Raw genomic sequence first — 13,573 nt, 5'->3', positions numbered from 1 at the left:
CACTCGGTTTAGAAATGTCTTAGACCAGTGTCCAGATTCGATGGCCACGATCTACCGCCGGGATCAGATCTCAATGAGTGATTTACCACCAAAACACTCGGCTCCGCTCAAAACGACCGTAAAAACACGCGGTGTTGTTTGGACAAGCAAATCGAGCGACAGGGAGGGATGATGGTAGAAATCAGGAGAAGAGACGCGGCGGCCGTTGGGGAACGGGAGATCCAAAAGGTCGGTCGACTGGAGGTGGCTGGAAATGAACTGCGCGCGTTCGGGCAGAAGCCTATAAAAGATACAAGAATGGAAAAGACCGGAGATTGAAGAACGATAAAAATGGATACGATGGCGGAAGATTAAGAGTGGAGGCCAAGAAAAGGAACAATGGAGATAGAAAAGTGAAGAAGGGGATGTGGGGAGGGGGGAGGGTTGATTGATGTTGAAGGGAGAGGGAGAGGGGGAGGGGGTAAAGTAAAGAGAAGGAAGAGAGAGAGAGAGAGAGAGAAGCTGTGGGTTATGGTAGAGGAGAGGAGTTGCTCGTTGGGTTAGGCGGAGAGAGCGGGAGAGACACAGCGCAGGAGAGGAAAGGATGGAAAAGACGGGAGTTCACAGCAAGGAACGAAGAAAAGGAAAATGGAAGCTCTCGACTTTTGCCGGATCCCCGGAAGAGGGCATGTCATATATTCGGCTTCGTGGTTGGCCGGCTCAACCGGTCTTGGGATTTATTGTTATTTGGTTATTGGGACGGAGTTAGGATTCTTACTTCTGTCACTGCGGAATTCTCAAGGTACCATTAAAGCTTATTGGGCCATGCTATCATCCAACGCAGTAAGTTGATTGATTTCAATTCATTGTCTAATTAGGATTGAGATTGTGGTGATTGTGGTGTTTGTGGTGAATCCCATAAGTTACTTGGCAGGGCAGAGACCACCGGCTGTTTTGTACAGTAGATGGCAGTGTGTTTCACCTGATTTCCCTCCTGATTCCCGATTCCTGATATTTTTAAGACATATGAGCACACTTAGTTCCCAGGAAGAGACGTTATTACTATAGCTGAATATATGATTAGCAGCAGGTAGTCTGGTGACAACACTACAGTACCCTCCACCTCCAAGTTCGCCGTCTAATGATAATGAAGTTTGGCCTACAGCCCCTATAACTATGAAACATAGCACCAAGAGTGGTTCATCATGGCACCCAACACGTACACGATATGATAGGCTGTTCAATCCTGCGCCAGAGAGTAAGCAGGGAGTGCCAATGGCGTATTGGACATCTTGAAACCGAGGATGTTGATTGACCCCGACCGGGTGATGCTCGCCCTGAAACATGCTAAAACCCCGCATTCCAAGGTCCCTCTTTATGCGCAGTATGTTCCAATCAAGCTGGATACTACCTAGGATGGTATAGAGCAAAAACAAAATATTACCGAGTGCTTCGTTCGGCCAACAGATCTCTTTTCTCTGCTTTTATCCTAGCAGTGTGCTGGTCCCGCCATGCCGGGAGACCACGGATATGATTCTCGTACGCCCGCAGACTGCGACTTATCCTTCTACTCAGTCGAGTATGATGGACAATTTATACTCAGATCTGCAACAGAAATACGCGTGGCATTATGTTAGGCTTCCCGCTCTTAGACCTCGATATGCCACGCTTCCGTAACGCAATAGCCTCTTAGGCATACCTTTGATTGGTCTCGTGCTAGATCTGAAAGGGCCTCATCGTTCCAGACACTGCGGTTCCTGATAATGCCTCAAACATGCTAGGCACGACTGAAGGTCACGTTGAGGAGCTTTAGTCACCAATGAAGCCGATCCTTAACTACCCTCAGCCACCAGCCCTGTCATTAGAAAGACAGTCCGAGGGCACTATGATAAGTCAGGTCATCTTCGTACTCAAGATACTAAATTACCACTGGAGAGCTTAACTATATGAGTCCTTCCTGATGCTTTTCGTAATGTGCTAACGTGTGTGTGTCAAATCCAGGAGAGAGGGAACAGCCAGAGGGACTCGAAATACCACCGCCTCCCATATGCGGACGCCAACCTGCCCGCTTCCCTCTGCTGATCCTTGGGTGGGGGAGGTGATCATCACCACAATTAACCAAAGGTATAGACTACAAAAGTCATCAGAGCACATCCACCTACAAGGGATTAACTCGGGATGAGCCTCCCTCTGGTCAATGAACTGTCCCTCTATAACCGATGCACAAGCGACAGAGGCCTAGTGCACAACGTGGTGCACGGATACCCAACATTGACCAGCTTCAAATACGGGTCACTTCTGGGTGCATTGACTACCAACCCAGCGAGCTGGTGGACGCCTTTGTGGGACCTGTGGTGAGTTTGATCGTGGATTTCATAGCTAGGTTTATGGTTAGCTGGACTCCAGTATAGGATTCTTCGTCCTCGATGTTTACGGCCTCGCTGGTCAACAATTACAGCCACAGTACTGACATCTTGAAATGCAGTAATCCGAGCATCGATGGGTATTATATGTGGCTTGACAGATGTTCAATGTTGAGGTGCTCCCTGACCAGTCCTGCGTAGTCTTTGGGGTCTTCATGAATGACACGGTCGGCGGCAGTGCAATTATGATATTAGACCTATATTATAAAGGATCTTCCCATCGCAGTTGCTGTAATCAAAGCAACCCAGCGCTATTTTGAGTCTAACCTCGATATCCTCAGAAGGCTCAGTGATTGCAGCCCCGTGACGGCTACTGGGAATGGACACACCATGGTTTCATCTGCCTGGCTGCTTCAGCTGGACAGTCTGCCCTCTGGACCATCCCGAACTACGAAATCCATAGTGATTGTTGTGAATCAGCTGTCGAAAAACAATATAAAGTCGATGAATGGAATTTCAAGATGCTCAAGTATCTCGTAGGACCAGAGGCATGACTGATCGGTACCACCGATCAGCTGAAGCGAAGATATACCAGCGCATAAACTAAGTTGGAGGATGAGCCAGGCTACCTGCAAGGACAGGGGAATGGTCCCCCATATTTTCCGCAACAGATGTCAGGTCATTTCTTCCCTGACACAATGTCGAGTAGAAGTCGAGTCTGATGTATATCAAAATGGCTCCCTGGATTGCACCGTCCGAGAGAGAGAGAGAGAGAGAACCTGAGCACCTGGATGTTCTTTTCCCATACAAGCAAACATCTCGTAAACGCTGATCAAGCCGGGACGGATGCACGACACCGCATTGTTACAAGAACGAGGGATCGTTTCGGACTGGCAAACTGCAGACACTGCTATAGAGTCGGCCAGTCATACACATCCCTAGCCACCTGAAGGATTCCGAAATCAGGTCAGAACGTTAATCTCGGGCTCCAGAAAGCAGTGTAGCTATTTACCTTCCCGGAAATATGTGTTGAATAAGATGCAAGGCCTTGATGCCCTGGACCACTAGTGAACACACCTTTCTGTCCGACTTCGTCATATCTTGGTAGGGAACAAAGAGCAATAGGCCCCAAATGACTTCACCTTTCTTCAGTATAATGAATTACTGGTAGTACTCAGGGCTGTCAGTGAGCAGAATATGAATGGAAACAGCTCAAAGCCTCAGGCTCGATATCAGTAATTCCAAGCCAGCCAAGAGCCAATAAGCTTTACCTACGACAAGCAGTACGTGTGGCGCCTTTTTGATGCAGTGAGCGCAGATGGTAAGCCGCATAGTATCCGTACCTGACCCAAGAATCACCACTTCTACCGAAATTGACTGTTGTGAAAGCTCATTTCAGGTGTAGTACCAGGTAGACACGTGAGCTCCATTTGGCTGCTAAGTTAACTCTGCCCAGAGTCAGAGTCAAGACCAATTCAATTGTATTGAATCAAATACCCGTTGAGATCTTTCTGAATGTTCACTGAATCTGATCTACCCTCATGTCACGTGAGGATATCGATGCCCGGGGCAACAAGGTCAGTGAGTGGTGAATTTCCGCACTCACCGCCTGCCTGCCTTGCCGCAGCGCAGCTGTCGGCACCACCAGTTGCATGATCTAGTCAAAATCTCACTCTGCCATCACTTTTCTGCTATATATACTACCAAATTCACACCAGTGTCTCAGGAGAAGTGGAGACGCATGGCAGAAGTGGTGAAGCTGCTGAGACTTGACGCGCCTTAGCCGACTCGCGTCTTATTGTGGCTTGACGGTCGGCTTTTATTTGAAAGGACTCGCTAAACCTGCTCCGAGGGACACCTTTTCGATACACCCGTCTACGAACAATGGCCGACGAACATGAAACCCCATCCTCCGCGCAGGAGGAACCCCAGGTTGAGTCGCTTATCCAGGGACGCGCCAAAAGAAGCACTGCAGGGCTTCACATGTCGGCTCTTCTGGATGCTGCCGCGGACGACGACCTTGCACTTCTGTTCGAAGAAGTCGAAGATGACAATGAGTTTGCCGTGGATGCAGAGGAAATGGGCGGAGAGGAGGATGATATGCGCTTTGATACTTCGTCGGAGGATGAAGACGACCAGGGACCCAGCGCCAAGGACGACGATTTTGAAGGTGAACAGCAGCTACAGAATGAAGAGCGGGCGGATAAGAAGAAGAAGAGAGCGAAGGACGATCTACGATATAAGATAGCCGCCAAGAGAGTCAAGATCGATCCCACCGCCGTGTCCGCAGTGCCTGCCCCCCGACCGAAAAAGAAGTCCGAACGCGTTTCATGGATTCCGACCCCCGAAGAAGGGCCAACAAGGTCGTCGTCTCGTCGACAAACCATGCAGAACAAGGAACTCACGCATGCACGACTCAAAGATAGCGAGGAGAAGCGCATCCGTCTCATAGCGACCATGGAGGAGGCAGCGAAGCGGAAAGCCCAATTTAAGCCGAAGGAGATGACGCAGGCCGAACGTCTTGCCGAAGCTGAGAGGGTAGAACGGCACAATAGCAAGAGCCTCAACAGATGGGAGGAAATGGAGAAGAGAAAGGCCGAGGAAAGAAAAGCGAAGATCGAGGCGCTGCAGAACCGTCGTCTCGAAGGCCCGGTCATGTCATACTGGAGCGGTATAGCCACTTGGGCTGATGGTCGCTTAACGCGCGTCGGCAAAGTCGATATCACCCCCAAGCCAGAAAAGGAGGACACTACACGCAAGAAAAGCAAGAAGTCGGACAAAGAAGGGAAGAATGTGACGGAGCAAAAGCCGACCGAGGACGGTGCTACTGTTGGGCCTGCCACGTCGCAAGCAGCCCCTCCCGCTACCAACGAGGCCGAAAAACCCAAGGATCCAGTAGCAACTGCTGTAGAGGACCCCGTGAAGGGAAATCCCGAACCCTCAGACGTCCCACCAACTGATACCCGCCCCGTCCAAGAGGGCGATGGGCCATCAGAAAGCAAAACCACCAATGCCGATGGTGAAGCCTCCCCATGTGCTCCCGAAGCTGCATCTGCATCTGCAACTGCATCTGCACCTGCAGAGGCTTCAGCCGCTGCCCCGGAGCAACCGTCCACTCCCGCGCCCGTAGAGGCGTCGGGCACCGAGAAGTCGTCGGAATTGGCTCCTGTTGATGTTGAGCTTAAAGATATAGAGATGAAAGATGCAGAGCCCGTTCAGGATACGGCTTCTCCGGGTGGGGAAGCAGAAACCGACAAAGGAGAGAGTAAAGTCGAGAAACCCGACGCAGAGAAGCCAGAAAAGGCTTCAGAAGCCGCAGCTCAAGCTCCGCAGTCCTCAGCGCAACCCTCTGGCGACGAGACTTCTGCAGCCGAACCCGCAAAACAACCTGAGGTAGAAGTACCAGCTACACAGCCAAAACCCAGCGAAGCCACACAACCTACAGATGAAAATCCCAGCGGTGGAAAGAAGGAATCTATTACTGAGCCTCTTGCAGCTACCGGCCAAGTGGTAGAGGCAGTCGCAGCTTCGGAGGAGCTCTCGCCTACTGCAGTGCCGGCCGCTGCTGATGCACCTTCCCAAGCCGACTCACTTAAAGATGCCTTGATGCCAACACAGTCTGAGAAGGATACTCCCGAGGTGCGTGCTAATCAGCCAATTGTCGGCACTGCAGACGCACCACAAGTAGAGGTCCCTCAACCTCCTTCAGTCATTGAACAGACGGGACGCAATCTGACGATCTTGGAAAACTTTGATGATAAGACGGCTCAAAGTCGCGAGTTCAGCATTTATTTCAATGCGAAAAAGCCTCCGAGGCTGACCAGTATGTCTCTCTTCCCCTTGACCCACATGATGCATGCATTGTCCAGGAAGAAAAAATAGACTAACAAGCATGATAGAGATCTCCTCATCCCTTTGTGTGATCACATCACTGCCCTCCCGCTATCGAGACCCTGACACGTCTCTTCCATTCGCAAACGCCTACGCGTATCACGAAATCCGAAACGCCGTGTCGCAAAAGTTTAGTTGGAGCCCAATGCTTGGGTGCTATGTCGGCCCAGCTGGAGTTGCTGCACGTGGAGTGCCGGCCAGATTTTTGGGCGGACCTGAAGCAAAGGAGGAAACCTTGAAGGAGAGTGCACCACCCACTGCGGGCGACAAGGCTACCAACGATTCCCCTGCGACCAAAGCGGATGGGGAAGCAAAGGCTCCAGCTGCAGCTGAGGCCTCGAAGACCGCTACTCCTGACCCTGGTTCGGCTGCTGCATCTACTCCCACCCCGGCGGCCACGGGAGATCCAATGGCGGTTGATCGATGATTGGATGGCAGCCCGAGCTGCTTCCAACTTCCAACTTCCGCCTTCCTACCTCAATCTGTATAACACTATGATCCATTCAATGATACCCATGTCAATTATTACAATATGCCTAGAGCAATTGCACCAGGCTGCTATAGCCTCATACACCAATGCTCACTTTACCACACGCCAGTATGCTAGGAAAACAAATCACAGTCGAGGCGTGTTCGTATCCGGCTAGTCTCCTGAAAATGTGCAGTACGTTGATTAATGCATACCATAGTTGCTGCCGCATCGAAAGAAACCATCAAGGTGCTTCATGCATTGTGGATAGGTAGAGACCTGCCAACCAACCATCGGGCCACCATCAGTCAGCTAGTGTAGTATTGCTGCCTCTGCTTTTCAGCTCACAAGCAACTCGCCAGGAGCCAGCGTCGTAGAACGAGCAAAGTTAGTATCAGTAAAAGCGCAGCGGTCCACATGCGGCGTTCATAACGAATTTACCTCGTGTCCACACATCAACGACTCGAGGTATATCCCAGACGCAACATCTCTACTAAAATCCATCATCCCCATCTCACTACACAATCTGGTCAAACTAGAAGCATTCAGCATGCTCGACTGAAGTACTCATCACCACACCACAAGTCATTTAGTGGATATAACTACTGGTGACATGAACAAGAAAACCGAACCAGCCGTCAGGTCCCCACAAAGAACCTACCTACCTTATCTGTTGGTTGCCATATCCATATACTGTAACTTTGTAGTCTCGTCGAGTAGCATCCTTGGCCCTCCTCCTCCCCAACGTAGATTCTGCAGTGCAGCGCGCAGACAAGCCGGTTTGGGAAAGAAAGCCACTGCACTGCAGGATCCTGTTCCGTACCAGTCGGTACACGCGGAAGGGTCAGTGATGTTGCATTGGTGCGGAACCCTCCCCCCTCGCCCCGCGTCTGGGGTTGATTTTGAATGCGGGCGAGGGGCAGAGATGGAGAAGTTTCCTTGGTTATTCAATAAGACGGAAAGTGTTTGGAGTGCGAGATTTTCTTTTTATTTTACCTTCTGAATGGGTTATAGCGGGTTAGAGTTTGTTCTCGCCCAACGGGAGGGTGGGGAAGGAATGTCCTGTTTGGTTGCGTTGGTTGTATGTATGTGTGTGTGTGTGTGTGTAGATTGGTGAGGTGCGGTAGGGAAGGCTGGGTTGGCTTAGCTTAGCTGGAATGAAGATGTACTGTCCTGTCTACTGTAGGTGCTTATCTTGTGCCCTAATGAGGCAATTTGGCGTGTGATGGTCATGATATGATGGAGGGAGACGCGGGAGAGTCGACAAAAAAAAAACAATTCTAGAGAGAGAGAGTGGTGGATGAGCGATCTTCATGCGGCCCAGTGGAAATGTGAGTATTATCTTCTATGTATGTGTAGGATGGGACGGCGATTGCTGAGTTTGGGGGCTTTCAGAAAGATAGCAACTAACTAATCTATCTGAAGGACAAGGGCCAAGGGATTGGAGGGGTAGGTGCTTTACAGTACTGCATATAGTACTAGCCATGGCCATGGCTGCATCGCGTCGGCATTCCCGCTGAATGCAGTAATTTAGGTCGAAGATACAGCCAGTGCATTCATTGATGGAGGGACGGGAAGGGGAAGGGGAAGGGGAAGGGGAAGGGGAAAATAGCCGTTTGCGCTCTGAGTTGATACTGTAACTACTATTACGATAAACCCCGTCCTTGCAGCATGGAAGGAGCTGTTGTAGCAGTCACCAGGACTCGGAAATGCGATTTGCTTTTTGTTTGTTGAAACTGAAAATCTGTACATCATTAGGTAATGCAGGTGGAGTTTTGAAGTGAAGTGAGGCTGTCGTCAATGAATTCCCAAAGTCAAAAAAAACTATTCAACCCCCCGGGGTCAAACGTAAGCGACTTACTCATACCGACTCAGACTGGAGAAAAGTGGCTTCGCTTTGTCAGAAGTCCAGAACAGATCCTGACACGGTCGAGATCGGTGGACCTCGGAGTTTGAATGTGCAATGAGTCGATACTTGGTCCGGAGTTATTCGTCAGACAAGAGAAAAGGGAAGTTGATTCCTGGAACGACCGGGTGGGAATATCCATCCGCTGCGAGTCAATTATATTTTCATATCAGCATCGTAGGGGGAAGGCCGGCGAGAGTTCTGGTTCGATAGAGAAAAAATACTCATAAATGAGGGAGTCGACACAGTTTGGACAGACGGTGGTCGAGATAGGGTCCTGTAGTCTATTGTGCCTTGAATTGTGGTTGCAGTTATCATAGAACTGCATGGTGCGCTTGATGAGCGTGAAATTGCTTTTTTCCCTTCACTTCCTTTACCCCACCATCATTAACTCTGCGTTATCGTCTCAATGGCATCATAGACCACATCGCCTCCAGTTCGGGGGCCGGGCGATTATTGCCTCTCCGACTTTGTCTACTCCGTTGATCGCAGTGGACCTTGTAGGCGCAAGCCGTCGCGCTTCCTTTCCTTCCTCAGCCTGTCTCAGCTATTTTCGTCACCCTTGTTTATGAAGATTTGTCCCCTTTCATCAGAGCAGCATTGGAATCATGGAAGCGTTCCTGTTGTGGCTGATCTCGCCGAACTCTCTTTGCTTCTGTTCCCCTTCTCCCGATAAACACTAGATACCATTCCAGACATTTGTATTTATGGCGTCACACCCCCAAGGTGGATGAACCGGCGGAAAGATAAAGCATGTACTCCATAATGAGGTGCAGTCTCGAACCTTCCTTGTTTGCCCACCACCACCACCACCAAGGTCAACAGGTAGGGCGTGTACGTGTTGTACTACCGGCATGCACTGCATTCGAGCCATATGGCGCGATCATTGGATCTAAACGGCGGCTGATCTTACCGCACAGATCCTACTAGGGGTCGTCGCAATTTCAGATACGCATACTGCAGGAGACGACCTAACGACGGAGTTCCGCGCTGGAGGCGCACCACTAGTTACCATGTGTAAGCTTGTACGTAAAGCATTGGTCCATCCCTCCCCTGTACTCGGAGTCTTAGACACTGCCCTGGAGACTCTAGACCAAGAGCGGTGGAGTAGGAGGACTTGATTGACAGCTGACGCCCCTCGGTCGATGATGGGTGCCCGAATCAAAGAAGGGTGCCAATCTAGGCTGAGGGGGGGGGTTGATGGTGGGCTGTTGACGATCAGACCTAGAAGCCCCGCGTAGACCATATCGTCCGGAAAGCCAAGACGACATGTCATCCGGATACGACAGCATGATTGGGAGGGGTTGAGCTTTTTCCCTCTCGACCCGATAAGCGTGGTTCGGTCGGTTATGGAAAAATCCAGAGAGATCGGAGAATACAGGGTGTACTAAAGGTTGGTGGGAGGGTGATGTGATGTGATGGGCTAGGAACCAAAGCGACAAATGGCTCTGCTAAAACCAAGAAGCGTCATCACACTCAGTAGAGTAGTTGCCTAGGATTGTGGAGGAAATCAAGGCTCGGTGGACGTGACTCCGTAGGTTTAGTTAGGCTATCTCCAAGGACAGTACTGTACAGTAGTAGTACCCCGCTCCGGCAACGCAGGAGTGCCGATTGTAGGTATGCCGATTAGGATGATTAGAATTCCAATATAAGAATGCGGGATGGCGAACAACGGATCCGGAGAGGGCTGGAATCTAATTCTTTCTTCTCCTTCAATCTGACCTCAATTCTCTCCACCGGATCCAGAGCAGTCACAGCGTCCAGGTACTAAATTTAGAGACCATCCAGCGAAAATTCTGTTTCAACCAGCGGAGATCGATTGCAACGGTCCCCGGTGCGTCAGCCAGGACAGTAACTGCGGAGTATCCGTTACGAGTTACGAGTTACGAGTAACTCGACGTGTAACTATTGGACTGGACGATTAGGTCATCCAGGCTCCAGCTGGTGGTGAGGTAAGCAGGTGTCATTTTTGTTATGTTGCTCGTTGCTCGTTGCTCAATGGAGAAGACCATTGAGAGCAATTGAAGACGATTGAAGACATGATTGCGCGTCGAGTTGATGCCTGAGGCAACCAGGGGGGCCAATCCCTCCGTTCTAGACCGCAATGGCGTGACTTCCAAGGTGGACTTGACGTGCTCGGCGGTTGTCACCTCGCCCTGGGGAAATAATGCGCAATCGTTTGGGGAATTGGGGAATTGGGGAATTGGGAAGAAAAGCTGACCTTCTCATCTAGGTGGTATTGCTCTCTCTACCCAAGTATATGGATAGAGTTCAGTTCTAGAATCCCCCGCACTCAGTTATATTTACCATATCTTCCCCTTCTACCTCCCTCGCCCTCCCTCTGCCTTTCCTCGTCATACTCCCATCGGTTCATCGGCAATCGGACATTCATTCATCGATCGACTTCCAAGAAGGGACCTGAATCGACCACTGTTCTTATACATCGACGATTCTTGTGTCTTGTGTACCTTGTTTCGATTATCCCTTGGTCACGCAATATTCTCCGAGCGAATTTTTGGTTTTACTTTTCAGCCAGCTGCACGATAACCCATCACCGCCACTTAATAATCCCGCAACGGGATCACAACAACACCCACCCTTCTTTGGCATCAGCCGTTGCACGTGCAGTGCGGTGTACCCTGAGAACGATATCGTCATCGTCCTCCCTCATCCCCAACAATTACAAGAATAAAAAAAGGGGGCAGGAAATTCTGTTTTCTCTGCAAGCCAGACAACAACAACAAGCAAAAAAAAAAACAGTTTCTTGGTATGTATGCCTCCTCGTATCAGGCTAAAATCTATTATGCCTTGTTGGAAAGTGCCTTATCTCTCCCCACTCAGAGGCCTTTGATAACCGTCCAACAAGTCGGCCACTTCCCGTTTTAGTGGAACTGCGCCTTTATTTTTGTGACTGATCTGACCATTGCCGTGCCACTGCAGATACACAGATACACAGATACACCCTCTGAAAAGCTTATCGGCATCATTATCATCATAAAGAATTTGCAATCCGGCTGCTACATATTTGCCTCATTGCTGGGGTTCCCTTCCAAAAAAGAAACACCAAAAAGGGCGCTCAGATCTGTATTCTTAGGTCATTCCGTCGGATTGATCCAGCACATGCTTTCAATCATTGTCTCCTTTCTGAACAAGTGCGAGGCATTATTACCATCACGGGAGCTGCAATACCTCGCAGTACCACTATCCGAGACAGGCTGGTCCAGCTGGTTGGTCCAGCTGTGCACTTGACCACCCCCCCCTGCTAGACGCAAATCCCTCATACTCTGACCCCATCAGGGGAAGCTCTCGTGCTCCACAACTGGACGCGGCCTCCATCGGCGCAAGGTACCACCCGCCGAACTATCTCAGATAGAGCCACTTCGGTGCCTCTGGACGAGTATATTTTTTTTATTTTTATTTTTTGATTGCTCTACACATATACCCCTTCACCGCCATCCATGACTCAAGGCGCTTTTCATCACCGCCGCACACCCTCGGGTTCGAATGCCACTAAAGTGAGGACCTCCCGGCCGGCACTACATCGGAGAGGCACTTCCTGGGTGAATCATTCCATCTCAAAGCTAGGCTCTGGACAGCCCAACAAGCATTTGCAGGTGGAAGACGACCGGCAACCCGAGATGGCGGCCAGCTTCCTTAACTTCTGGTATGTACCTGGATTGCTTCTTCTTCTTGGCTTGCATTTTCTCTCTATTCTCTTATCTAGAGTTCACTCAAAGCTAATTGATCAACAGCGCCATGTGCGAGAGACAGATAACAGTGCCAGACAACACTCTTCTTTACTGCAGTGAAAGGTATGAGAATCTCCTTATCGTGCACAATACTTGCCAGTCACTGAGCACAGCTCCGTTGTTTAAATCCCACCTCATCCTCCTATCCGGCTTAAACATCCTGATACTCATGCTTACATTCGTCTTATCCATAGCTGCCGTCGCAAGGACTCCCACAAACCACTTTCAGCATCCTTCTCATCTGCTCCCTCCATGTCTTCCTCTTCGACTCCTCCGAGCTCTCCTCTGATGTCTCCGAGGATGATCGTCGCGCCCTTGACCCCGACAAGAAGCTCCACCAGATTGTCCAGCTCTGCCCGGATACCCGGCGAGTGGCTTGATATCAAGACGGATCAGGATCCCAGCGAATGGAAGCCTGTAATATCGATGTGCAATGGTGCTCATTCTGTGGCAACCTCGGATGCCTGGAAGTATCTGTCTCAGTTTCACAACGATGATCGTGGTGTGCCGCTGCGCCGCCCTGGGCTCGGTCATCGCAGCTCCGCCAGCCTGGCTACTCTCATGAGTAGTACAGGACCCGTTCCCTCGCTGACCCATACGCCGTCTACGGTCGCGTCGTCGTTCAGCAGCAACGCGTCGGATTATATGGGTCAGATGCACGATCCGGCATACCGTCCGTTGCCGCCGCGCCACAACCCGCACTTTTGCAGTTCGAGTGCGGCCAAAGGGGTTGAGCTGGTAGTTCCTCACGTGCATGTGCAGGCTGAGGACGTCTCCCCCGTTGACATGTCCAATGATGGGTCCATCTTTCCTGCCAGCAGTGCACTGTGGAACGAGAAGCCTCTCAACAAGACATCTACCTTGACCACAACCTTGGGTGCAGTGAGCTCCGATGTGCCTATGCGTTCTGTCTGAGCACTAGGTAGCTGTTTCGCGTACTTGGCATAGTTGTGTGTTTTGAGTATGCTCAATTCCTCAACCATACACACCTGGGTCGCGTGTCAACTGCAGCAGTGGTTTCATTATCCTATCCTTTTTTTTTTTTTTTTTCTTTTTATCATCAGTTGCGATCATTGGACAGGATTCATGATAGAAAGCATGCGAGAAACGAGATCATGGGCGATAGGCGTGGAAACAACCTTTGCTTTTTTTTTTCTTTCTTGAACATGGGAAACAGCAGCATATTATGGGATAGACTTTAATAAGCAGACAGGTG

The 13,573-nt window shown here is 50.3% G+C and overlaps 2 protein-coding genes across 2 annotated transcripts; both read left to right on the top strand.

Annotated features, from left to right (window-relative positions):
• The first annotated feature begins 4,021 nt into the window (after nt 1-4,021).
• Nucleotides 4,022-6,930, top strand: BO86DRAFT_386800 (putative signal transducer). Its single transcript, XM_025671431.1, has 2 exons — nt 4,022-6,165; nt 6,242-6,930. The coding sequence occupies exons 1-2, from the start codon at nt 4,227-4,229 to the stop codon at nt 6,658-6,660; spliced, it is 2,358 nt and encodes a 785-aa protein (XP_025530622.1). The 5' UTR covers nt 4,022-4,226; the 3' UTR covers nt 6,661-6,930.
• A 5,136-nt stretch (nt 6,931-12,066) lies between these two features.
• Nucleotides 12,067-13,272, top strand: BO86DRAFT_416731 (uncharacterized protein; the record flags this gene model as incomplete). Its single annotated transcript, XM_025674991.1, has 3 exons — nt 12,067-12,272; nt 12,361-12,420; nt 12,552-13,272. 3 exons carry the CDS (start codon nt 12,067-12,069, stop codon nt 13,270-13,272), a joined length of 987 nt encoding a protein of 328 aa, XP_025530621.1.
• Nucleotides 13,273-13,573: the final 301 nt, after the last annotated feature.

The sequence above is a fragment of the Aspergillus japonicus genome (genome assembly GCF_003184785.1).
Source record: "Aspergillus japonicus CBS 114.51 unplaced genomic scaffold BO86scaffold_8, whole genome shotgun sequence".
NCBI classification, from domain to species: domain Eukaryota; kingdom Fungi; phylum Ascomycota; class Eurotiomycetes; order Eurotiales; family Aspergillaceae; genus Aspergillus; species Aspergillus japonicus.
This window is presented reverse-complemented; position numbering and strand designations above follow the sequence as displayed.